General features: G+C 34.0%; 1 protein-coding gene across 1 annotated transcript; it reads right to left on the bottom strand.

The window, feature by feature from the left end:
• Positions 1-429: 429 nt before the first annotated feature.
• LOC122607535 (UDP-glucose 6-dehydrogenase 5-like) lies at positions 430-2,794 on the bottom strand. Its single transcript, XM_043780525.1, has 2 exons — positions 2,747-2,794; positions 430-2,047 (listed from the first exon to the last, which is right to left on the bottom strand). Exon 2 carries the CDS (start codon positions 2,027-2,029, stop codon positions 587-589), a length of 1,443 nt encoding a protein of 480 aa, XP_043636460.1. The 5' UTR covers positions 2,030-2,047; positions 2,747-2,794; the 3' UTR covers positions 430-586.
• Positions 2,795-27,116: the final 24,322 nt, after the last annotated feature.

Here is a 27,116-nt window from a genome sequence, read left to right as displayed (position 1 = left end):
TAAAGAGGACTCCAATCCATCTTTCACATGTGTGCTTGGTGTTGTGTCATTTAAAACTTAAAAGGCAATTTCGTTAAGTTTTATGTGTTTGTTTGAAATCGCTATTGATGAAATACATAGATGGTAATGAACCACCGCCAAGATGGCCGAGCCATGCGTTTGATTTATCAATTATCAAAAAACTTTTTAGGTTCGAAGCATTTTAAGTTGAGTATTTTGAAGATGACAAAAAAAAAAAAGTTTGAAAATGGTCTTGAGTTTATTTCGGTTAGGTCATATAAACCGGAGTCATTTTTATGCATCGCTGGTAATGATAGCTTCAATAGATTATTATTCATTTTAGAAAAATACATTTGAATAAAAAAGATTCATATGTTGGTACTGAATGCTAAAGTTTTTATATGAAATTTTGTATAGGGTCTAATGAAATTGTTAGCAAAATTTAAATATTTATTCCAACAAGGTAAAGTACAAATGACACAATACTAAATCATAGCAAAAATAAAGAACATATGTTTAACAAGAAAATAAATTCCCAATGGACCATATCCTGCAATCCTCTTCTGAGATGAAGAACAACAAAGTTTTATGCAACAGCAGGCATATCCTTCAACCATGAGTCCAATGGCTTCCCAATTGAGTACACAATGAACCCGATATCCCTAAGTTCTTGCGCGTTCACAACATTTCTTCCATCAAACACAAATGCCGGTTTTGGCATACTGTCATAAATCTTCTTGTAATCAAGATTCTTGAACTCATCCCACTCGGTCAATATGCACAGCCCGTGTGCGCCCTTGGCTGCCTCATACGCATCCCAGACTACTTTCACTTGCTTCACGGTATTCGGGCTCATGGGCTGCAGGTGCACAGGGTGGTCCCAGTCAAACTTTTTCATCGAAAGATCCTTCTGAATCTGTTCCTCGGTTACTTGTGGATCGTAGATGCTTAGTTGAGCATTATCTCCTAACAATCCTTTGCATACATCAATGGCTGGAGTTTCCCTTGTGTCACCGGTGTCTTTCTTAAACGCAAATCCCAAAACTGCAATCTTTTTGCCCGAAACAGTGTTAAACATTGATGAAACAATCCTGTTGACAAACCGAGTTTTTTGGTAGTCATTCACTTTGATCACTTGTTTCCAATAACTAGCCACTTCCGGTAACCCATTGCATTCACAAATGTAGACTAGATTTAAGATATCCTTTTGGAAACAAGATCCACCGAACCCAACACTGGCGTTCAAGAACTTGTGTCCAATCCTGGTGTCCTTTCCCACAGCGTGGGACACTTCTGCCACGTCAGCGCCAGTGGCTTCACATAGCGCTGACATGGCATTCACAGAGGAAATTCTCTGTGCCAAAAACGCGTTAGCTGCCAGTTTGGACAACTCAGCTGACCAAAGATTAGTACAAAGAATCCTCTCCTCTGGCACCCAATGTGCATAAACATCTTTTAATGCCTTAATCGCCCTTTGACCATCCGGGGTTTCCCTACCTCCAATCAACACACGATCAGGGGCAAAAAGGTCTTCAATTGCCGTCCCTTCAGCTAAAAACTCGGGATTGGACAGGATCTGGTAATTCACCCCTTTACTGTTATGGGTCAGAATCTTTTCAATCGCCTCTGCTGTTTTCACAGGAACCGTCGATTTCTCAACCACAATCTTGTCAGATTTCGACACATCAGCAATCATACGAGCTGCACTTTCCCAATAAGTTAAATCAGCTGCCTTTCCAGCACCAAGACCTCTAGTCTTTGTTGGGGTATTGACCGAAACAAAGATAATGTCCGCCTCAGCAACATGCTTTTCAACATCAGTGCTAAAGAACAAATTTTTGCCTCTACGTGACTTGACCACGTCATCTAGCCCTGGCTCGTAAATCGGGAGCTGGTCACTGTTCCAGGCTGTGATCCGGGAGACCGAGATATCAACCACGGCGACCTCAATATCAGGACACTTAAGAGCAATGACAGCCATTGTTGGACCTCCAACATAACCAGCTCCAATGCAACATATCTTCACCATCTTTTAACCAACTTTTGCCTACAAAGTATATAATAATATATATACATCTCATCTCATTAACCCACAAAATTTCTAATCATTGGCTATGCAAAATACTACATTCAAAATCTCTATAAAATCTTGACTATATTTTGTTTCTTGAATATCTAGTATTCTATGTGCTAACAATTTCTAGAGTACAGACATATTTAGACTCAATACTAGCATTTCTTGAATTAAAGCATACATATAATACAAATCAGAAACCACTAATAACAATGAACATAAAAGATAGAAAGAAAACTGACATTTACATTACATGGAAATTTTTTGCATTTTATTACTAAATTTTTGAATTTTGCTGACCATAGTCATAAGCTTAATATGTTCAAACATACATAAATTTAGGAAAACAACCTAACTTATATGCCTAAAAATCAACCTAATACCTTAAAAATTTGACATGTGAATTTCACTCATTCTCTTTCCTAATCTTGCCCCTGATTTTTCGCTTGTCATTATCCTATAATTAGGTTGATTTATCATTATCCTAAAATTATTGTTAATTGTTGTTGATAGTATTATTAGCAGTATCCTTAATTTTTTTAAACACATACATCAAATACATTTGTATACTTGGTTTTTTAAATGTAATAGCATAGTGTTCAAGAAATTGACAAGATGTGAAACTTAATAAATGATTTAAAGAAAAACTTGAAAATTGGGTTGAATGTGTACCTTTTTCTGAAATGAAAAGTAGTTAAATCTCTGTTGATTGAGAGAGAGGGAGGGAAGGTGGCTTTAAATACCAATGGTTTAATGAAGACATAAAAAAGAGTAACTTAAGACCTGAATTTCATTTGACAATGAAACTTGAAACATTTAAGCAAAGTGCCAAAAATGACGTTTTGAACATTTTACACGTTTCCAAACTTGTTTTATTTCCTTTTTTCTTTAGATACATCTCACTTGTATCTCAAAGGTGAAAATGTTAAAAAAAAATGAATTTTATTCTTACATTTTAATGTATAATATATTTTAATTTTTTTTAAAGAAGTTTATAACAAATTTCATGAGATTATTTCTTTCCATTACATAATACCCGGTTGGCATCACTGTCAGAATCATATGGGTAGTCCGATTAACGGGTCCGTATTTCTATTACATGATATTTCTATTACATGATGCCTGGTTGGCATCACTATCGGAACCATATGGGTAGTCCAATTTACGGGTCCGTTTGTATTATAATTTTCCTGAAAAATGAGTTTTAAATAAATATAAGAGAAAATTACATTTTTCGTCCCTAAATTTTGAACATTTTGTACTTTTCACCCTTAAAGTGAAAAAATAGCAAAAAATACCTTAAACTTGACACTTTTTTCATTTTTCGTTCCTGCGATAACGATGTTGGTTGTTTTCTGTTAAGATTGCCAACATTCGTTAGTTTTTTTTTCACTTTTCGTACTTTCCATTTTTTCACTTTTTTTTTCTTTCCATTTTGATAATTTCAAAACTTCCATTGGTGTATAAACCACATTTGAAAGTAGAATAAGAGACATACTACAACTTTTTTATATATTTTTTAGGGCTGTAAACGGTTCGGTTAACTAGAAATTTTGAACCGTTTTTCGGGTTTCGGTTCGGTTAGTTAGAAATTTTGAACTGTTAACTTCAATTATCCGCAAATCGGTTACCCGAAAAAGTCGGTTAATTTCGGTTTTATTTTCGGCTAACCATTTATTAAAGTTATGCCAATATAAAGTTTACGTTTTCAATTATAGTAGGCAATTTACATTGTATTGATTAGTTTTTCTATGTATAATATAACTACATTAATATTATTTTTTTATAAATAAATAACATTACATCTAATTTTGAATTACCTTTTTCTAACGTTATATATATGCAATGTGAGTTTTATATTTAAGATGATCATGATTTACTACTTAAAATGTTTTATATAAGATATTACTAATATTTTTAATAAATATCTTAAACAAAGTTAATAATTTTTCTTAAAAAGGGTATATATATATATATAAGAAAATTAGTTAGAATATCTAAAATTAATTATAGATTATGAAAAAAAGTTAGTAAAATTGTTAATATTTTAGACAACAAATACACAAAATTAGCTAAATAGATATGTAAATAATGTATTCATGTAATACATATAGGTGTAAATATACATATTTATAAGTATATGTAGGTATATATCAAAATTCGGTTCGGTTCGGTGAACCGTTACTCATTGGTTTTTTTGTTTTTGGTTTTTTCGGGATTCGGTTTTTCCCGGTTTTGGTTTTTTCGGTTGCGGATCGCGCGGTTCGGACCAGTTTTTCGGTTTTCCGGTACACCCCTAATATATTTATACTTACCAAAATATATTTATTGAAATTTATATAACACAATATACTTAACAAAATCATTATATTATAATTGTGGGTTGGTTTGATTATTTGTAAAGTTCAATAATCAAAAATATTTGAAAATATAATTTACATAATAATTAGATATGATGACAATAAATATAATATTAATTGTAATAATATATTTATTGTTTATTAATGTTCTCTTAAAAGAAATTTTTAAAAAAATAATTATAGCCTAAAAGAGATATGCGTTGCTTTAATATATTGTCACGCGTCACTTAAAGAAAACCCCAAATGTATTTTAGTACATTTGTAGAGATGACATATTATGTGATTAACTTTATTTATTAATCGTGTTAATTGTATATTTATGTAATTGTCTTGTTCAATAAATCGTCATGTGTTTATGGATATCCATGCTTTTTAGATATTACTTGATACTAACCCTACTCATTTAATAGTTTCTTTTAAGATTGGTAGCCTACTCATGTACGATTTCTACATCGCTGAGCAGTTTTGACATTTTCAAAAATAAACAAAAAAAAGACGAAAAGTGAAGAAAAAACTAACGAATGTTGGCAATCTTAACAGAAAAAAACTAACACCGTTATCTCGGGGACGAAAATTTAAAAAAGTGCCAAGATTAAAGTTTTTTTGCTATTTTTTCACTTTAGGGATAAAAAGTGCAAAACGTGTCAAGTTGATGGACGAAAAATATAATTTACTCTAAATATAAAATATCAGTCAATTTAAACAACTATAAATTTTGAAATTTCTTTTTATCAATATAACTTATAAACTGAACAAATAAATTTGAAATGAATACAATCAAATGTGCAAAAAACTCTTTAAACCCGTCCAAAAGAGATAAAAAAAATGCAAAAATCGTTATACTTTAGTTGTTATCAATATTTAACGTTGATTTCTAGAAAAAAACCTGTACTATGGGTTACATTCAACCCTGGTTCTGTCACTGAATGACAAATTAATAAAAAAAAACCTCTCGAACTACATATATGTTCCAAATTACCAAAAACCATTAAAAGTGGCAGTTTTCCATGTGAAAATGAAAATGAAAAAGAAAAAGAACAAACACAAAACTTGATCATTTGGCAAATTTTCAGTCAAAAAATGTGAAAAAGGAAGCTTAAGGTTTCAGAAAAGAAAGCATGAATGGTGATGAAAAAGATAATAAAAGGGGGATGTAGAGAGTTGAGTAAGATTCAAGAAATAGTTTAAAAAATGGTCATAATTAACAGAGAACTTGATTTGAAAGTAAAACATAGCCAAGACTGGCTTTTATGGACATTAAAACGTGATGATACCTCATAAAATGGATTCAACCAGCTACAACATGGGGTGGCAATTAACCTTCAGATGTACTCATTCTGTTTAATTAATTAATTGGGTGACACATGTTGTCGATGAACTATATATATATATATTTTTTTAATAGCAAGTTAGTAGTTATTAATTATCAGTTAACATTCGAAACACCACAGTAACATTCAATTGGACAGTATGCGGTGTTCGAACCATGCATGTCTCGGATGAAACCCAAAATTCTTAAAAACCTCCTAATAATCCACTCCTATAAATGTCCTCATAATAATCCACTCCTACAAATGTAAGAAGCGAGATTAGAACCATGATGGATTTCCCAAAGTTCTCCTTACCAAAGTGAGAGTCTTGCTTCTCTATAACTTTTTGATTCAAATTTGCACATTGAAGTTGAAGGACAAGGTGAGAGACTTTCTTTTTAAAAATCTCTAATTCAAATCTAGACATCGACTAATTACTTATTTGAAGAAAACTAACTATTAGCAAATAAGATGTGATATTTTTCGTTTAAATAATATAACACATGTTGTTGAAGTAGATGCCAATTATGCATCGAACAAACAATTTGATTTTGACATTAATTAGTTGCATGATTGGTATATGGTGGAGCCTGAGACAGAAAAGTCTTGGGTTTAAATTTTGGTATGAACAAAATGCTTCCAGGATGGAGACAAGGGTTTTTCCAATATGGATTTCCCCTAGAATTGGAGTTGGGAAATTTGCCGTTAAAAAAAAAACTAGTTTGGACAAAGAATGAAAAATAAGGGAAAAGTACACCCGAAAGGATGAGACATACTTATAGCAATAATGTAAAAAGATAAGTACAAATTTTTAGAATATGATAACGTAAAATGAACGTATGTCTGAAAAGTATTTAAGCTTACGGAGTCACACGTCTCAGCATGAATGTAACTATAATTAATTAATATATTAAATGTAATTTATTAATTAATTAGATCACGAAAAACTAACGATTGTCCGTTAAAAAGTTAATAGTTAACGGTACTTAATTAACGGACTTAACGAAGGAGATAATTGTAATTAGAAAACAATTAGGAAACCCTCTAGAATGTTCTAAAGGGGGGGCGGCCGAATAGGAGAAGGAGGGGGTTTCACAAACCCTAAACTTGGTCATCAAGTAAACCTAATCCTATAAATAAAGACCTAAGTTAATTGTTTAAATATACAATTCATAAGGTTTTCTAAAACCCTAAAAAATCTCTCTTTCTCCTCTCTCTTGGCTTCGGCCGAAAACACCAAGAACAAAGGGTTTCGGGTTTTGGTTCGTTTGATATTAAGGGGTATTTACAAAGGTTGTTCGGTTCGTGATCAAGTGCTAGCACGCATACATTATTGTGTTGTGTGTGCAATCGTAGAGAGGTTTTACTTTAAACCTTTTCATAAAGTTTCTTGCTTTATTCTCTTCAACTTAAGTTACACGTTTCTTATCTTGGTTAATTAATTGACTACATAGATTTTATTCTGCTGGGTGCTTTGTGATTTGATTTGATAAATAGTTATATATCCTAACAGTGGTATCATGAGCCTACTATGTATGTTTCTTGATTACCAATTAAATCAAAACTTGAAGGGGGTTAGGGTTCTTGATTTTTAAAATTTTCGGATATATATATACATATTTAAATTGATTTTGTAATTTAAATAAGAAAAAGGTATTATTTAATGTATATATATACATATATATGGTTCGAAATTTTCTAGAAAAATAAAATAAAAATTGATTTTTTTAGGGTTCCTAATCTAAGTTTTGATTAATTACATGTTTATGTGATAAATTGCATGTATATATATGGTGTACCTTTAATGGTTAAAAAGAAGTAAAAATCATGAATTTTGTGAAGTCCCTCACTTGATGGTTTAACCCACAAGTGTAGAATACAACAAGTCAAGTAAGCACTAGATAGGACTAGTATGAATGCGACAAGTCAAGTAAGCACTAGATTGGACTAGTATTACAATAAATATAAATGCAAGAATATATATAAAGTAATACGTACTTAAGCAATATAAAGATAAGCAAGTAAAGTGAATGGTGAGACACAATGTAATTTTTCAAGTGTATTTTATTTATTGATGTTAAATAAAATACAAGGTTGTTGCGGAACAAGATATTACAAAGTAAGTATCTAAACAACCTATGAATTACAAGTGATCTAATATTGCTAAACAATCTCCTTGATCGAAATACTTAAAGTTATGAAGTATAACTGTTTAGATCGAGAGTATTTGAGCAAAAGCACCAAATTGCAAAAGTGTAATTTAGATGAGGGAAGTGACTTGGTATTTATAGGCAAAAAGAATAAATACAATATTCTTTTTGCCGTACAAATATGGTTACATCATTTAAGGAAATTACTTTAATTCCTTAAATGCATTGATTAAAGTACAAGAATAAAGTCACTTGATAGTGACTTGTCTTCTAATTAACCAACCACCTTTACATGCGTGTAAGGCTTTTAACAACGGACAAATGGATTGTCCGGGTAAAGGCATGTAAAGGCATAAAGTCAATTCCTCGTAATCGGTGTTCAGACTTGTAAGGTCTAGAACACTATCAAGGACTCCAGTCAGGAGATCTGGTAAGTCTGCCAGTGAGCTCCGCTATTTGTCAGACTTCATTCTTCAGACTTCAGTCTTCGACTTCAGTGAGAATGTTCTTCAGTAGAATGATCTTTGACTGGAGAGAAGTCCAGTGAACAAATCTGGTGGAATCCAGATTCCTGTACAAGTAAGTTGTTCACTGGTCTTCACATAATTTCTGGACAAATTTTCAGAGAGCTCTAGTAGTCACGTCTGGAGCGAGTCCAGTAAATCTGGACCTAACAAATTCCCCCTATTTGTTTAGAAATTATGCAAGGATTTTCAAGCTTTTATCTATACAAGTTTATGCTTGAAAAGTCCTTGAAAATTTGACTAAGTCTAATTTTGAATTACTGGAGAGCCACTTTATAGATCATCAATGTTCCCAGTTTGTACATTTTAATTTCTAGACTTAATCTGGATAAGTACTTGTGAGAAATAAGAATTGCAACTTATATTTACAGATATCAACAGGTGGAAAGTTACAATTTTATCAACATAAAAATAAATACAAGTACAATATTTGATTCAAGCCCCTCTCTTTTCAGCATGCCCAGATGGCTCTTCTGTGGCTTTCCTCTTTGAACCTGGAGATGATCATGTAGTTAGTGTAGTCCTTAAGCCCAACTCCATCTCCATCAGTTCCTTCCTCATCCATTCCTTGCCAATCCTCTTCATAAAATACTTGACATCCTGGGAAACATCTTTACCTCTGTAGGAAAGGCCAATCTCTCTAAGTTCTGACCATCCAAATGCCCTGATTGACGTATCTTTTCTTTCATCAGTAAAGTTCCCTTCTCTGAAGAGTTTGGCATGAAACTTTGAGAAGTTATCATGATTTTATGCTAGATGGATCTCATCACCCAGTATTGGTCGGACATCAGCTCTGAATTGTGACAAATGCTCGTACTTTTCTTTTGTCTGAGCCTTTTTTACCATATCATCAACTTCCCTGGACACCTTTCTTTGCTCAGCAGCTTGTTGAAATTTTGCTTTGTTAATTCTTTCTGAAGTGTTCAAGGGAATGAAGGTGCTAAGATCTGCATCTCTGGCAGCTTTTGATTTTTTAGCTGGTGCCTTGGGCAAACCTTTGATCTTCTTTCTATATTCATTCTCCAGAACAGTAGCATTACTCCTTACTTGATTCTGGAGATCTTTCAATTCTTCTCTTCTCTTGGCAATGAGATCTAGTATGCTTACACCATAGATTTCAGAATCATAAACTTGTTCATCTTGAGCATACATGGATCGAATATAGACATCATCCAAGGCATCCAGACATTTCTTGAGCCTGGGATCATCCTTCATCTTTTTATAAACTTCAATTTAAACTCCTAACCTGCCAGCGTTATAAGAATCCAGAGTCCCATGCCAGGCCATATCTAACTGGTGAGCAATTAAGTCATCCTTCATATTTTTCTTGAAAATTTCAATCATGATGCACTCTTGCTCCAGTCTTTTTGCCTTGGCCTCATCAGCGGATACATATTCTTCTTCTGCTTCTCTAGTTACTTCACTAGACACCACTTGCTTTCTCTTGATCTTTTTCATTGTGGTTAGGATGTCTGGGAATTCTTCAAATACTGGCTCACTGGCATCAGTACCAGCAGCCTCTTCTTCAACCTGACCACTGGCGTCAGTACCAGTGACATCTTTTCCAATCACCTTCTTCCAGACTTCAATTTTCTTCCGAAGATCACCAGCACCAGCTTCTTTGGAAGAACTTTCCCCCTTGGAAGCATCTCCAGACTGAAGATGATTCCACACCTGGTCCAACTTATGTCTGTCAGCAGAATCAAAGGTTCTACCAGACACTGGAGCAATATTGTTCACAGTTTTCCTCAACTGCATCACTTCCTTTTTGATAATCTCAAGATCCCGAGGAAAGTGGCGAGGCAACTGGTTCAATCATCTTCATTACTTCAGGCAGCAACCCATCACAAAGATTTCTGAGGAGTGTTTTAGAAACTTCTTCAGTAATTTCCTTCAGCATATCCCCCCTAAATTTTCTAACAACTTCGTCACTGAGGGTGCTGACAACAGAGTTCTTCTCAAGAGTTGGCCTGCTTTCCAGAGAGCTTATTCTGGTGGTCAAATTCTGAACCTCACCAGTCAGACTCGCCAAGGGTTGAACAACTTCGGCTTTGATGGAAGTCTGAACAGATGTCATCATATCCTCCTTTAATCCCTAGACTGTAACTTGTATAAATTCGGAGTTTTTATTTCTGACTTAAGATTATTGGAAATTAGAGATTTGAAGTCAAAAATAACTTTAGAAGAAGACTGGAGTGATCTCTCCAGGTCTGCCACCTTATCAAAAAGGCCTTGGACCTCCGTTGAATAAGAAGAGGAGAGACCACTGGAAGGATTGGTGATTCTGGTGATAGAAGAAACTGGCAACACCCTTGTGATATTTTCAGTTGATTGGGTGACTACCAGTGGTTCAGAAGTTTGAAGGGGTTGATTTTCTGGTGCAGATGGTGATTCGAAAATTGTTGATGTTGTTGTTGCTTGTACATTCTGGAGGAGGTGTTGGTGTATTTTCTGGAGGTGGAGGAGGCATTTCTGAAAGAATTGACTGGGAGACAGAATGGATAGTGCGATCAACTTCTTCTTCTCCCAGAAAACTCACGTTTACATCAAAATTATTGTCTTCAGACAGTGGAGAATCAACCATATCCCAATCTAGGCCGGTTCCACCTGCCTGGTCCTCTACTTGTACATTTTCAACCACTCTATTCAAGTCAATCTGAGCACCTTGTTCCCCCTTAACTCCTTCAACAATTAACAACCCATCAGCAGTCATGATGTACCCACTTCCAGAATTTGAGACAGGTATAATTAGAGGTGAGCCAGACCCTCTTTCTTCTTCACCACTTCCTTCTACAAGGACTGTGGAAGTGGTTGCTTGTGGAATTGCCTGATCAATATCTTCAGAATCCTGTTGAGAAGATTCTGGAAGAGATGAGACCAAAACTCCATCTCTCCTAAGACGACGAGTTTTATTTCTTGGTCTGGTGGGATTAGGGGCTACTTGAGTAATTGGTAGCACCTTTTCAGCAGTAACAGCTTCAATGGTTTCTTCATGTTTTTGAGGCTCACCTGCAACCTCTTCATCTGGTGATGATGCATTAGCTTCTTCTTCTTGTATTCTGAATTGGTACAGCATCACCGACGGAATATCAACCTCAGTAGGAGATGAGGTCAACTGATTGAGATCCCTCAAATATTCACATAATGAAAAATGAGTTGTATTTATAGAATACTCATTTTTCAAAGCCCTTCTGAATATAATAGACAAAAATCAAATGAAGGGAATGAAGGCTTTCCTGCTCTTGACCTTCAATCTGTCCACCAGATCATTAAAGAATATTTGGGCAAAATCCACCCTATACCCAAGCCACAAACAATAGGCAATCTGGAGCTGCGTTTGATTTATCTGGTCTAAGCCTCCAGAACTGCCACCCAAGCATTCAACAAGATGAGTGAAAAAATATCTCCAAGAATCAATTAGCCTGCTCATATATACAGTTCCTTTCCTGAGCAGTTGTCCATTCTCATCTACAATTTCAGTATGCCCCATCAGCCTGCATACTTCCCTGGTATTGATGCCAGAAGGAATTTCAATGGGCATCTCATTCTCATCAAAGTAGTTCATTCTCAGGGCATCTCTGAGAGAATCAACAGTAATGGTGAAACTCTTGGTGCCTTGTTTAAGTGTGTAGTGGATGGATTCATCACTTTCCACATACACGGCAGTGTACCAAAACTCACATAAATAGTCGTGGTACATCTTGCCCGGATTCAAGGTTAGGGCACCATATAAAGGACTGCTCAAGAAAAAGGTATTTAACCTTCCAATAATAGATGTCGCCGAATGATTGGTTGAGAGTTTGGCCATCCAATTATTCATGTTGATTCTAATGGCGTCGGCAGTGAGAGAGATGTGATTGACCTTTTTAACATTGTCTATGGGTGCATAATTAGCAGCTAGAAGATTTTTAGGAGATGGTTTGGGAGCCATTGAGATTTATGAAGATGAAACTGAAAGAATTTAGAATTGATAAGGAAAAATTTAAGAAGAGAGATGATGATGATTGGAGAGTAAATGAAGAAGGAAATAAATGAAGGAATTTGAAGATTTGGGAGTAAATGATTTTCGAGATAAAATTGAAAGTGAAGGTAAATATGGGTATTTATAGAGGAAAGAGAAAATGAAATTCAAAACGGTAAGTTTGAAAATTTTCAAAACAGTTTTGATCGGTTTTGACATCCGCATTTAATGTTTCCCATCACACATAAATGTATGATGGTTGACAGCCCACAAAAAATTACCAACTTGTACTTTTTGTCTTCCCAAGGTAACAAAACCATTATTTTAAGTTGAAAAAGTCATGCCACGTAAGGTGAACAGTAACTGTCCAGATAAAAAGTTTGCATGGATGGCACGCACTAGCATTAAGTATTAAAATATTATGACTTGACACACAAAGACTCATTTCAATGCATCTGGAGGTTGACTGGACACTCCAGTTCCACTGGTGGATTAGGCCAGTAGAATATGCACTGATGGTACATTGGAGGGACACTCCAGTACGTACCCAGATTAGACCATTCTGGTAATTTTCAAACACGCACAACAAATAATATAGACTAATGAGAGGGATACATTTACAAAGCGACTGAAGTCACTTCAAACATGCACGTCAACTTATCCAGTATTAATGAGAGGGACACATTTACAAGGTACTAGAAACATTTTCCAGAAAAAATATTTGTCCAGTGAGAAAATAAATTAATAAATTCCCCCTAAAACTTAGATAAAAAAAAAATGTGGTATCAGTCTTTCCCCTTGAAATGGTGATCCATAAATCTATCAGTGTAAAGATAGTATCACAAAGGCGTTCGATAGCTTTACTGGTATAGATTTATAAATCTGTAATCAAAGAATCCTGCCAGTGTCACAAAGGTGTTCATAACAAGGTTCCAGATTAAGGGTTCAACATTCCCAACTCACTGACAAGATTTTGAAAAGTTTTCTCATCCAAATGTTTTGTAAATATGTCAGCAAGTTGTTTGTCAGTGGGAATGAAGTGGATTTCAACATTATTTTTCGTAACATGATCGCGAATGAAATGATACCTGACATCAATATGTTTCGTCTTGGAGTGCATGACTGGATTGTTTGAGATAGCAATGGCACTGGTATTATCACAGAAAATAGGAGTCTTTGAATACTTAATACCATAATCAAGCAACTGGTTTTTCATCTAGAGGATCTGAGCACAACAACTAGCTGCAAACACATATTCTGCTTCAGCAGTGGATAAAGAGACTGATGTTTGCTTCTTACTGGTCCAACTCACCAGTTTGCCACCAAGGAAATGACATCCACCAGTAGTGGATTTCCTGTCTATCTTACAACCTGCATGATCTGAATCTTAATAACCCATTAGATCTAAGCCTGAGCCTTTGGGATACCAAAGACCCAAACTGGGAGCACCCTTAAGGTACTTCAAAATGCGCTTTACAGCCGCTAGATGAGATTCTTTTGGGTTAGACTGGTATCTGGCACAAAGACATGTTGCAAACATTATATCTGGTCTACTGGCAGTTAAATACATTAGTGAACCAATCATGCCTCTATAGGCAGTGGTGTTCACTGGCTTCCCATCAGGGTCTGAATCTATTGTTAAAGGTGCAGAAATTGGAGTTAATTTTGAAGGTGAAGAATTCATATCGAATTTCTTAAAATATCTCTAACATATTTTTCTTGATTAATAAAAATACCATCACTAGTTTGTTTAATCTGGAGTCCAAGAAAAAATGTTAATTCACCCATCAAACTCATTTCAAAATTTGAAGACATGATTTTCGAAAATTTCTTGCACAAAGATTCATCAGTAGAACCAAAAATAATATCATCAACATAAACTTGTACCAATAGAAGATTACCTCTTTCACGAAGAATAAATAAGGTATTGTCAATTGCACCTCTTTTGAAACCGTTTTCAGATAAGTGTTTGGTCAGAGTATCATACCAAGCTCGAGGGGCTTGTCTGAGGCCATACAGTGCCTTGTCCAGACGATATACCCAATGTGGATGCTTTTCATCAATGAAGCCTGGAGGTTGCTTGACATAAACTTCTTCTTCTAATTCTCCATTCAGAAATGCACTATTTACGTCCATCTGGTAGACCTTGAACTTATGATGAGCAGCAAAGGCTAAAAACATTCTGATGGCTTCTAGCCTTACTACTGGTGCAAATGATTCTTCGAAGCCAAGATCTGTCTGGACGTACCCTTGTGCCACTAATATGGCCTTATTTCTTATCACGTGTCCATCTTCATCAACCTTATTCCTGAAGACTCATCTGGTTACAATTGGTTCTTTCTTGCCAACTAGAGGAGGAACTAGATTCCAAACTTTGTTTCATTCGAACTGGTGAAGCTCTTATTGCATAGCTATCACCCAGCTTGGGTCATTCATTGCCTCGTCAATCTTCTTCGGTTCAATCAGTGATAAGAAGCTGACATATAAACATTGTTCACTTGAGGCACTTCTGGTTTGAACCCCTCTACTAGAGTCAACAATAATCTGGTTGATTGGGTGAGCTTTAGTCCATTTAGAGTATTGACCAGGATTGTTATGAACAACAATATCAGTGCAAGAATTCAATTGATTTTCTGGAATGGGATCTTGCCAGACAACTTCAACGTCTTCATCAGAATCTGTAAGATCATGATTTGCATCATGAAATTCTTCATTTAAAGGCATTTCTTGAATTACTGGCTCAAAATCAATTGGAGCTGATACTGGAGGAGTAGTACGAACATCTGATCTAATAACAGGTTCAGAGGGTAGTTTGAAACTTATTGAAGGATAAAATGAAGTATTACTGGGAGGTTTCTCAAATTTCACTGGTTCCAAGTCAGGATGAATGGAAGCATCTTCAGATGAATCTTTGATAGGATCAGATTCACCAAAGATAATTGGATTTTCTGGGGGAGAATTAAGGGTTGGCTTTTTATTGATTGCTTCATTGGATTCATTAAATGTGACATGTATTGACTCTTGAACCTTTTCCAGTCTCTTGTTGTAAACTCTGAAGGCTTTGCGAATGGCTGAATATCCTAAGAAATATTCCTCATCAGCTTTGGCATCAAATTTGCCAAACTGACTAGAGTCGTTCAGGATGTACACTAGACATCCAAAAACGTGAAAATAACTAATCTTTGGTTTTCTATTTCTTAATATTTCATAGGATGTCTTCTCGTGTCGCTTCACGTACACTGAACGATTCTGGGTGTGGCAAGCAGTTGCAATTGCTTCAGCCCAGTACATTTTAGGAAGACCAGATTCAACAAGCATACTCCTGGCAGCTTTTATCAGCGTTCTGTTCTTTCTTTCTACAACTCCATTCTGTTCTGGAGTGCGTGCTGATGAGAAATTCTGGGAGATGCAAGTGTCAGTGCAGAATTTCTCCAGAGTTGCATTCTAGAATTCTGTTCCATTATCACTTCTTAACTGACACACTATTCGCTTATATTTGAGTTCAATTTGCTTGATAAGAGCGATGACTTCAGTAGCAGTTTCATTCTTTGATCTAAGAAATATTACCCAAAAATATCTGGAGTACTCATCAACTACTACCAGGGTATATTTCTTACCAGCACGAGTCTGAACATTCACTGGACCAAAAAGGTCCATATGAAGCATATAAAGTGGTTCAGATATGCTAAAATTCTGCTTTGTCTTGAAACTGGTGCATTTCTGCTTGCCCATCTCACATCCTGGACATGGCCTTTCCTTTTTGAAAGAAACTGAAGGTATCCCATCTGCAAGTTGTTTTCTGGACAACTTATTAATATTTTTGAAGTTTAAATGGGATAACCTTTTATGTCATAACCAGTTTGTGTCTTCATCAGCCTTGGTATAGAAACACTGCTCAGAAGAAGAGCTTTCCATATGCATTACATACACATTCCCTCTTCTGGGAGCAATCAATACTACCTTCCAATCCCTATTAAATACAATGCTCTGGGAGATGTTAAACAACACTTGGTAACCATCATCACACAGTTGGCTCACATTTATTAGGTTATATTTCAAACCGTTGACATAAGCCACCCGTCTGAATTTGACTTGACCATTATTCAGGACACCATATCCCTTAGTCTTTCCAGAACCATCATTCCCAAAAGTAATAGAGGGTCCGTCTGAAGCCACGAACTCCTCCAGCAGGGTCTTACATCCGGTCATTGTCCTGCCAGCAGCGCTGTCAAGATACCAAATATATTTCTTTCGATCGCCCTGCACATCCACCAAATTGATTAGTTAGTTTTGGGAACCCATCGACTGATGGGTTCTCTGGATCCTGCCAAATGGATCCCTGGGGGTATCTGGTTGAGTTCACTTTCTTCAACAGTAGTCTTAGATGAAAAGACCACTGGGTTTGACAGTTTTGAAACCTTTTTCTTGTTCTTTTCAACAGATGTGCTCGATTTTTCTTTCTTGGAAAAAGGTTTGGTATTTTGTTTAGGCCCAGATGTAGTACCCTCAAAATTGTTTAATCTTGCATTACAACTTTGAACCTAACGAGCCAGTAGTTGAAACTGGCTCTCCAACTTTAACAAAATAGTTTCTTCAGATGACACTTTGGCCTTTCCAGATGACTTGACTTTTGGCTTAGGTGGGGAGACAACATTCTTCTTTTTCTGAACCTGAGGTTCTTTAGAAGATGATTGAAACAAAGGCTTATTCTGCTTAACCTTTTTGACTGGAGCAGTCATCTGGTGTGCTCCAGTCTTGATCTCGGTCAATTGAATTGGTGGAATAACACAAGTCTTGGGAGTTGTTGGTTCATCATAAATAGTGATAGGTTTTAACACTTCTGGCAATCGGTCAACAACAGGTATTAATGCTGCTATATTTACATCACCCCCAGATATGCACGTTTTTGGGAGGGGTACTGGTTTCGTGCAGCATCATATAGTTTCCTGGTCTCAAGCCATGACTGAATGACTTGTTTTTCTTTAGATAAAGCATTTTCAAGTTCTTCCTTTTCTTGGACCAGTTGTTCAATGACCAAAACTTGTGCTTTAAAGGCCAATTCAATGTCTTGAAGTTCTTTTAACTTTGATTGTAAATTTGTCATTTCAGAAAAATCTGTTTCAAAATTATTTGACATTTCTGATCAAACAGTTTCCACAAAAATTAAATCAGAGTTTAGAGCTTCAGCAATGTCCAATTTTAATTCAGGATCAGTTTCCTTGTCATAATCAATTACCTTTTTGATAACAATGTCCACCCATCTTCCAGATGTGACATCTTCCTTCACCAGATGCTCTTGATCAGCCAGAGCCATATAGCAGCAATCTCTTTCCTCTTCATCATCAATTGATGAGTCATCAGAGGGAACCCATTCTTCTTCATCAACCATGCATTGATTATTATCTTTTTCTGCAAACATGAGAGCAATTTGAGCCTTAAGCTTTTTGTACTTGGATCTGTAGCTATCATCAGGCTTGTTATAAGAAGTTGATGGACCAGATTGAGAAACAAACTAATTGGACTTGCACTCTTTCTTGAAATGACCTTTTCTTCCACACTTAAAGCATGTCAGATTGGTCTTGTCAATGGAAGAACTGGGTGCATGTTGTCCAGTGGGCATGTTGGCTCTTGCTTTAAAACGATTAAACGTTTTAGCAATCATAGCCATCTGATCATCACTATCAGTTTCATCATAATCTGAAGAGATATTATTCATGGCTCCGGAATCCATTAATTCAGACATCATCTTCTTCATAGATTATACATTCTCAGAAGACATTAATGTCACACAGGGTGGTTCAGTATGACTAACCACAAGGGAACTAGTGGAAGCATGATTAATAGCATCTTTTTCTGCCTCAATTCTCTGGGCTTGATTCTCTTCAGTGAATCTGAAGGCTCCATACAATGTTGACAAGGTATGGGAATGCAAGGTTTTACCTTGTCTCAAGACCACGATCATGTGAGACCATTTAGATGGAAGAATATCACAAAAATTTTCAAGAAGTATGTCCTTGTCTTTTTCTACTCCAAGCCCTCTCAACTGGTTTATGATACTCATAAATCTGGTGTAAGTACCAGTTAATGATTCATTGGGCAGAGCAAAAAATGACTCGTACTTCTTATTCAAATACACTTTTCTGGTAACAATAGTGTCATCACCACCTTCATACTGGTTTACTAGTTCATCCTTCCGGTTCCTGTATTTGACTCCTTGCCACCCATCATTGTCTTTTCCATTTCCGAAATCTATAGCAGTTGTTTGGATTTTTCATCGTCTTTATTAGGTTTAGGGTTTTTCGCCTCCATTCAATAGGTTGTACTTGTTGGTCACTCATATATATAACCATCATCACTTGGCTTAGTTAATACTCCCTCCGTCCCATTTTCATTGTCCTATTTTGACTGGTCATGTCTTTTTCTTCCGACTTTGACTGTAAATATCTTTGTTTATGTTGTATATTAGTTGATGAAACTTATATCAATGAAAAATACGTTTAAAACTCAATCAATTCATATATGTTATATCAAGTATTACATAACACAAATAAAAATATTTACAGTCTAAGTTTAAAGGAAAAGACTTAAAAAGTCAAACTAGAACACTTAATATGGGACGGAGGGAGTATATACATATTTTGGATTTAGGTAGTGTTTGTTTATTCTTTTAATAAAAAAAATCGTCACTTAATCAGAACTATTAATCCATTCACTACAAGAAAAATTGGATTTAGCCACGACAAAAGTCGTGGCCAAATCTCATAAATGTCACGGCCAAAAGTTTTGGCCACGAAATTAGACACGACAAATAGTCGTCACCATATAAGTGAATCCTGTTTTTTTGGCCACGAAATTACCCACGACAAAAATGGGACCAGCACCCGTAAAAAATAAATAGAAAAGAAAATCAAAAAATATTTGGCTTCAACTAAAGTGGTGGCCAATGTCGTGACTAAATGTAATTTTAAAAAAAAAATACAATATATATTTTAGTATACTGTATAAATACAATATACCAAAATACATATTGTATTTATATTTATATTAATTGCAATGAATATTATATTCATTTATTTTCTCAAAAACAAATATCATTTGTTTTAATTATAAAACACAAATTTTTATAAATTTTCATACAAAATAAAGCAATAAAATTTTATACAGAACATAAAAATCCAAGATAAACCCACAAATTTCCACACAATCATACACAAGATATTTATAAACAACAAACTTCATTGATAACAAACTATAATCAATTATATCAAAATAAACAAACATAATGATACAAACTAAAATATACACAAGACTATCCAAACTAACCAAATATCACCATCTAAACAAAAAAATCCGGCTAATAACGGTGGTCGGCTTCAGCAACAATGGTGTTATTTGTGGTGGTCGGTTGCGGCTTCAATGGTGGTTGAGGGCAGCCGTGGTGGAGGGTAAGCAACGGAGGAAGTGGTGGTTGGCTGTTGTCACCAAAAGAATAACAAAGGTAAGAAATTTAGTAACAAGATTAGCTTAAATTACATATCTATACCACTATATAAGAAGGGGAGTGATATTAGTACCACTTCTTTCAATACATTTACCAAAATCATATAGTACTAATTTATAAAGTCTGCTGTAAAACTTGTATGTTGTGGTACATCAATCAAAAATATTGGTACGAATATCACTTCCCATATAAGAAACACTTATATAGTGAGATGTGTTTTTTGTGGGTTTCATTGATATGGAGGGATAAGGAGATCTGATATCTATGAAAGTGTTTCAAATTTTTGGGGAAGAAAATGGAGGGATATGGAAAGGGTTTCAATTTTTTGTTGAAAAAAAAGGAGGGTTAATGTGTATAGCTTTTTACGGAATTATCTCAAATTAAAATTTATCAAATTCTGAACGCATTCATTCTATACTTAAAAACAAAAAAAAAAAAGAACCGTATGATTATTATTACATAAATTAAATTCTAATGAAAATTCTTTGATATACAACTTTTAAAAGTGTTATCTAGAATCAAATATACAATATTAGATTTAGACCAGTGTCTAATACACGGATTATTTATTACAAATTATTTACGTCAGGGCTTGTTGTTGTAATAACGTTTTTAGCGATAAAATCAGGAGAAACTTCTTGTAGTTTTTGTTGTGCTATTTGTTTTTATGAAAGTTTTGGATTATATAATTGTTAGTTGTTATTATATATATATATATATAGACATACAGTCATTGATTGATAATTTGATAAGTTTTATAAATAACTTGAATAAGTTATAATTATAGTTGGATGAATTATAATTGTAAACAAAGTTGGTTTTTTATTTATTGTAATAATTTTTTTGATTATTTAATTAGCTGAATATTTGAGATAAACATAAGTTTTATATTTTATGTATTTTATTTCAATAAAATTATTATTTTAAGAAAAGGGACTAAAAGTGTAAACAGGTGATGGAAATAAAAAAAAAGAGTGTAAATTGTATTATGACACGTGTTAATTTAATTAAATCAGAGAAATTAAGAGTTATGATTGGTTAATTGAGGTTAGATCAATTGTCTTATAGATTAAGATTTTATTAATGCAATTTTTGTCTTTATATTGTTATATCATGTGACATTGAATTTATTTTTACATCTTACGTGATGATGATAATTAGTCTCTTCCTTATCTAATAATCTAAGAAAACTAATAGCACAATCTGAAAAAATATTTTAAAAATCGGTATTTGAGTAATACCGGTATGAAAAAATCATTAGTTATTATCGGTATTGACGGAAATACCGGCCGGTACGACTATTTTAGTTCTTTTTTTTATATAAAAATCCTACAAAACTTGTTACAATTTAACGAAAATAGTCAAAAAATAATTATCCACTCAAAAATAATAGCAAATAGGTATTTTATAACAAAATATAAGTTTTAAAGTTCACAAATAAAATAAATAACATTAAAGTATCATAATAATTTTAGAAAAAATTAAAAAAAATGAAAATACCGGAATAGTATACCGGAAAATACAGTTATTTCTAGCTTTCTAGATGTGCCACCACCAAATAAAGAGAATCGCCTCAAGGATACGGCGTTTGTTTTAACAATGTCGTTTATCTATTACATAGAATAATAATCAACTTTATTACATAACATAAAAAGATGATAGATTAGTCTTCATCGATGTCGTTTATCTATGAAGGCTAATAGATTCTTGCTCTTGAGATTGACTTTCTCACATTTGATCAATGGGATGTCATCATCATTTATAAACTTATCATTAGTTCATTTGTCTATTTATTGGGCTCAATATGTTCACTACATGTATAAATGGGCCAAACGAACTGCGTGTGTTCATCATTCACTCGAATGGATTTATTGGGCCTTAAACCTCGTTTGTTATATATAAAATATGATGCTCAGTATCAATGGGCCTAATGGGACTTAAACTTCGTTTTTTATCTCATTGAGTCTATTAGGCCCAATATGTTCACTGCTTGTATAAATGGGCCAAATAGGCCATGTGAGTTCGACTAAAATAAGCCTATTGGGCCTTAAACCTTGTATGTAATCTCACTAGGCGTATTAGCTCCAATATGTTTATGGATCATTCGATTTGGCTTAACATGATTCATCGATAAATATAAATGTATGTATATATATGTATGTATGTATGTATTAAAGTATATAGGGATGTATGTCTAATCATCGGACCTATTCGGCCCAATATGTTCACTGCTTGTATAAATGGGCCAAATGGGCCGTGTGAGTTCGTTATTCACTAGAATGGGTCTATTGGGCCTTAAAACCTCGTTTGTTATTTCTTAAGACCTATCAGGCCTATATGTGTTCTCGAGCATTTGATTGGGCTTAACATGATTCATCGATAAGTATGAATGTGTTTTATATATATGTATGCATAAAGTAATGTATATAGTAATGTATGTATGTCTAATCATTGGGTCTCTTAGGCCCAACGATGTTACCGTTTGTATAAATGGACCGAATAGGTCGTGTGTGTTCGTCATTCTCACAAATATGTCCATTGGCAAATTGGGCCTTCGTGTGTGTTCGTCATTCTCACGAATATGTCATTCTCACGAATACGCCATTGGGTCTTCGTTTGTTATCTCATTGGGTCTGTTAGGCTCAATATGTTTCCCGATCATTCGATTGAGCATAACATGATTCATCGTTAAATACAAATGAATGTATGTACGTATTTATATTTAGATCATGGATGTACGTTTATCTTAGAACTCAAAAGCTTCATTCTTAGTATGTACGTACGACATGATTGATTTATATTTCACTCAATATTAGTAAATAATAAAAGAACCTAAATAAAATTATAATTAACATTTGTTATTTAAATATAATTTTTAAAATTTACAAAGTAAATTAAATATTGAAAAAAAGTTTTGGGCCTTTTGGCCACCATAAAGTCGTGGCTGAATTCGTGACCAAATCATTGGGGAACTTTTTGTTGTGGGGGAAAATTAAAATATATTAATTTATTTGAAAAAATAGATCGGCCGCGACAAAGTTGTGGCAAAAGTCGTGGCTAAATAATTGGCGGGAACTTTTTTTGTGGAGGGAACAAAGATATTAAAAATTTTCAGAAAATTCCATTTTATTTTCGAATTAATTATATATGGAAAATTGAAAAATATTTTGCCACAACAAAGTCGTGGATAAAGTCGTGGCTAAATAATTGGCGGGAAGTTTTTATGTGGGCACGAAAATGAATATTAAAGAAATTAAATCAAAAATTATATAGCCACGACTTTAGCCACAACATAGTCGTGGACAAATATTTTTTATTTTTTATTTATTTATTTAATTCAAAAATGAAATAGAAAAATATTTGGGGACGACTTTAGCCACGACAAAGTCGTGGCCATAGAAAATTTGACTTTTTTAAGTCAAAGTCATAAATTGTTTTGTCGTTTAGTGAGTTTTAGCAACGAAAATAAAGTCGTGGCTAAAAGTTTCGTGGCCAAATCTGTTTTTTCTTGTAGTGATTAAGTCGTCAAAAGTATTTGTTCTTTTAACTTAATAAATAAAAAATAATTGTATTGCCTTTGATTTAAAACAAATAAGTCTTGGTGATGAGAGAAAAAAATAATCTAATTAAGAAACGAATACAAGATTGAATAATCTAACAAATTTTAATTTTGGTGTATAACTACTAAGAGTATTACGAGTATTAACATCAAATTTAATGTAATCATGAAATGTTTCTACCAAACAAGTAGATGATTACTATTTAAAATAATTTATCAAACTTTAAGACGAAAATCTATGAAACAACTATATAAATATCTATTAAACTGCGTACATCAGATATGATATTTGATCAAAGCTAAAAATAAAAATCATATTAACCATCTCGAGTTGATAGAAAATATAGAGGTAAAAAAAATTAGCACTTAATGCACTGCTTTTGTTTTTGGAGTGGTCTTTGGAGTTATAGTTACGGGATTAGTCTAGCTTAAGGTTATGTGTATAGTCTAGATTTTAACGTTTGTACTCTTGACCTTTAGTATCTTGCTAGATTGTTCTCTAGTTTTAATATATATCATTTTGCCGTTAAAAAAAAAATAGGATTAGATCATTTTTTATTTGAGTAATTAAATAAGTGTGGGCCAGTGTTTATTGTAGCACATTGTCCGTAATTAAATAGGTAGGGGTCTATTAATTTTGGGCCGAAAACTTCCTTAGTTCTTAGTTTTTACACCTAAAATGATATTGACTTTGAGAGTTTGAGACAGTATAAAATGGCTAGAATTTTTGGGTACCTGACCTGACCAGACCATCCACAAACTTACTTTAACTAGACTAAAGTCACTTAACAAGAAATGTCAAACATATGAATTTATGATCGAATTATGAAACGTAGAAAACTATGTTCTCTTAGTAAACAAGAAAGCAACTTCACACGTTACTTGCAAAGCACAATTACATTTGTACATTTGACATTGTAAAAGTTGAAAAATCACAACCAAAACACTCATCCTTCCATTCCTCCAACAGATGGAAAAATCACCACCAAAACATCCCGCATCCACCACAGCCATCATGAGCCCCAAGACTCCGGCTAGTAATCTCTACGACTCCTACGAATTCCGGGCCATCACGAAACAACTCAACCGTGCAATGAGAGGGTCCAACAGCCCCTTGTCTCCTTACTCATGTTATCTGAAATCGGCAACACCTTTTTACTCTAAGCAAGTGAGACGAATATGTGGAAATAATTCATCTAACATTAAAAGGAAGGCTTTATGTGCAAAGAAAGAAGACTCGACCCATGCCAAAGGATTCGTGTGGCGGCTTTGGACCAAGGTTAAAGACAGCTTTATACGGACTCACTAACCGTTTATATAATTTATATTATGTTATTTTGAGTTGTATATATGTGGTATATGTATAAATAAAGATTTGATAACAGTTCGTATTGAAACCAAATTATTTTGATTGTATATTTCCCCAAAATTGTCTATACTGTATTAACTTAAGGATGTTTGCCATTATTTTTGAAAATACATGTCTTTATCTGTTTTTTTTTATTAAACTCCGTTTTCATTCTATGCAAATGTGTATATAAATAATCGATTTTGATTATTTTAGTTTTATAATTACAACAATCAAATAATCTCCTCAAAACATTAAATTACACGTCGTCTCTTGAATTAATACGTAGTGACAATACAAAGTGTGAACTTGTGAAACCTTGTTGCCGTCCCTAACAATATATTAAATGTATGCAAAGATGGTTCCAAATTTTTGCATCTGCCATAAATCTCCATGATTTATCTTTCAGCATCAGGAGGTTATGACATTAAACGGTAGAATGTAGAAAACTGGGGTATTTCTTTTGACGATGAGGTGCGAAACAAAGAGAAGGCCTGAATCATCATTAGCAGGGTATCGGCCTTGTTTATTTTCAGGAAAAGCCGGATCATATTTTATTCATCTAATGTTGGCCGGATATCATGTATGTTTGAATAAATAGTGTTTGTGAATAGTATTGTTGTTTGTTTTATACATTTTATATAAAAAAAAATGTTTTTAACAGCAACAACTTAATTGATAAAACATCTTCTTTTTCGATGATATAGTGGGGGCAAAAGAAAAATCGTGACGGCCAAATGGTATATATAGACCGACATCATATGAGCTTGACAATTGTTAATAGCGAAGAAAAAGAAGCGCAAAGCAACTACATTGAAAAAATGCAATAAAAGTAATAGAAAATAGCTAATTATTTCGATGTTATTAGTAAAAAAACACATCAAGTAGAGCCAACACAACAAATTATCATTCGACGTACAAAAAGGAAGTGCATAGCAATAACTAAAAGCTTGTTAAATTGTGTAAAGGCTTATTTAATTGAGGGCACACACAAATTAAAGCGAGGGCATTCCTACTAAATAACTAAAAGCTTATGGTTTTTAATATAAAAAGACACTAACATTTAGAAGCATTTTGGGGAACATAGGGGGCAATACCCCCCTCTAATCTATACTTACATCCGCCCCTGCCCACCTTATAATAGTAAAGTCCTGCATATACTCTAGAATACGAGATGTAAACCATAAGTCATTACATTATTTTACCTTTTCAATCATTCTTTATACATTAAATTCATAGCAAACATACACCTGTTAAAACATTTACTCATTAAATCAGTTATGTTCTAAACTTGTTCATTTAAATGTTTATCTAATTATTGAATTGTTTTTATTGAGTATATAATATAATAATATAAAAAATTATAAAAGCAAAAACAATAAACATTTAACAAAAATCTAGTATGAATGAAGTCATTTACTCATTTTATTAGTATATTGACATGACGATGTAATGAATTTTGTAAAGTTAAAGGGGCAAAATTGCAACGTGAATGCCCTCTCCATCGTATATGCACCAATAACTTAGAATGACAGGAAATGAAAATTTTAAGGGAAGAGATAAAAGAGAATAAATGGATTACACATGTCATATTATTATAAAAGTAAAAGGATTATCAACTTGATCATGATATTTCATAATTCAAAGAATGGAATTAGAAGAAAGAACTTTTAAGAGAACTACTGGCATCAAACTGATTCTTAAAAACATATATCATTTGTTGAAAAATGATGGAAATCGAGCGGAAGAAGAAAAAAAATGACTATAACACTACATGTAAGTCAAAAATGTTTTCTCATCACGAACAGCCTTCATCATTTATCCATATGAATTTTTTTACACACAAAAATTGAGCAGCAATGCCTAAAAAAGTATATAAAAAAAAAAAACTGTCCAAAACCTCCATACCTCCTCGTGCCAAAACTTGCGAATTTTGACCCACCTCAGTTTTAACATGTCACCCGATCCACCCAATTCTGCCACTTTTAGCAAAAGTGAAGTTGAAAGAAAATATGTTAACCAGAATCCTAACATATTACCTGTCTTTAGTTTGGAATAAAGAACTGGAACGGCGGTACCTCTCCCAAGGGACTATAGCCAATCACTCCTAAGTCCTACCACCTTGCCTGAAGGCATTTCCATCATCTGATGATAATCTGCTACCAACACGGGAACAACTGTCCCTCCCCCCCCCCCCCCCCCCCCCCAAAAAAAAAAAAAAAAAAAACCCTCCCCTTTGAACCAGCTCCCCTGGAACTTCTCCCTGTTAGAGAACCTACCATAAAAGTCACCTGCTGGAACATCATCTTGTGATGCTGGCAACAGCAAA

This window comes from Erigeron canadensis, chromosome 7 (assembly GCF_010389155.1).
Source record: "Erigeron canadensis isolate Cc75 chromosome 7, C_canadensis_v1, whole genome shotgun sequence".
Taxonomy (NCBI): Eukaryota; Viridiplantae; Streptophyta; class Magnoliopsida; order Asterales; family Asteraceae; genus Erigeron; species Erigeron canadensis.
This window is presented reverse-complemented; position numbering and strand designations above follow the sequence as displayed.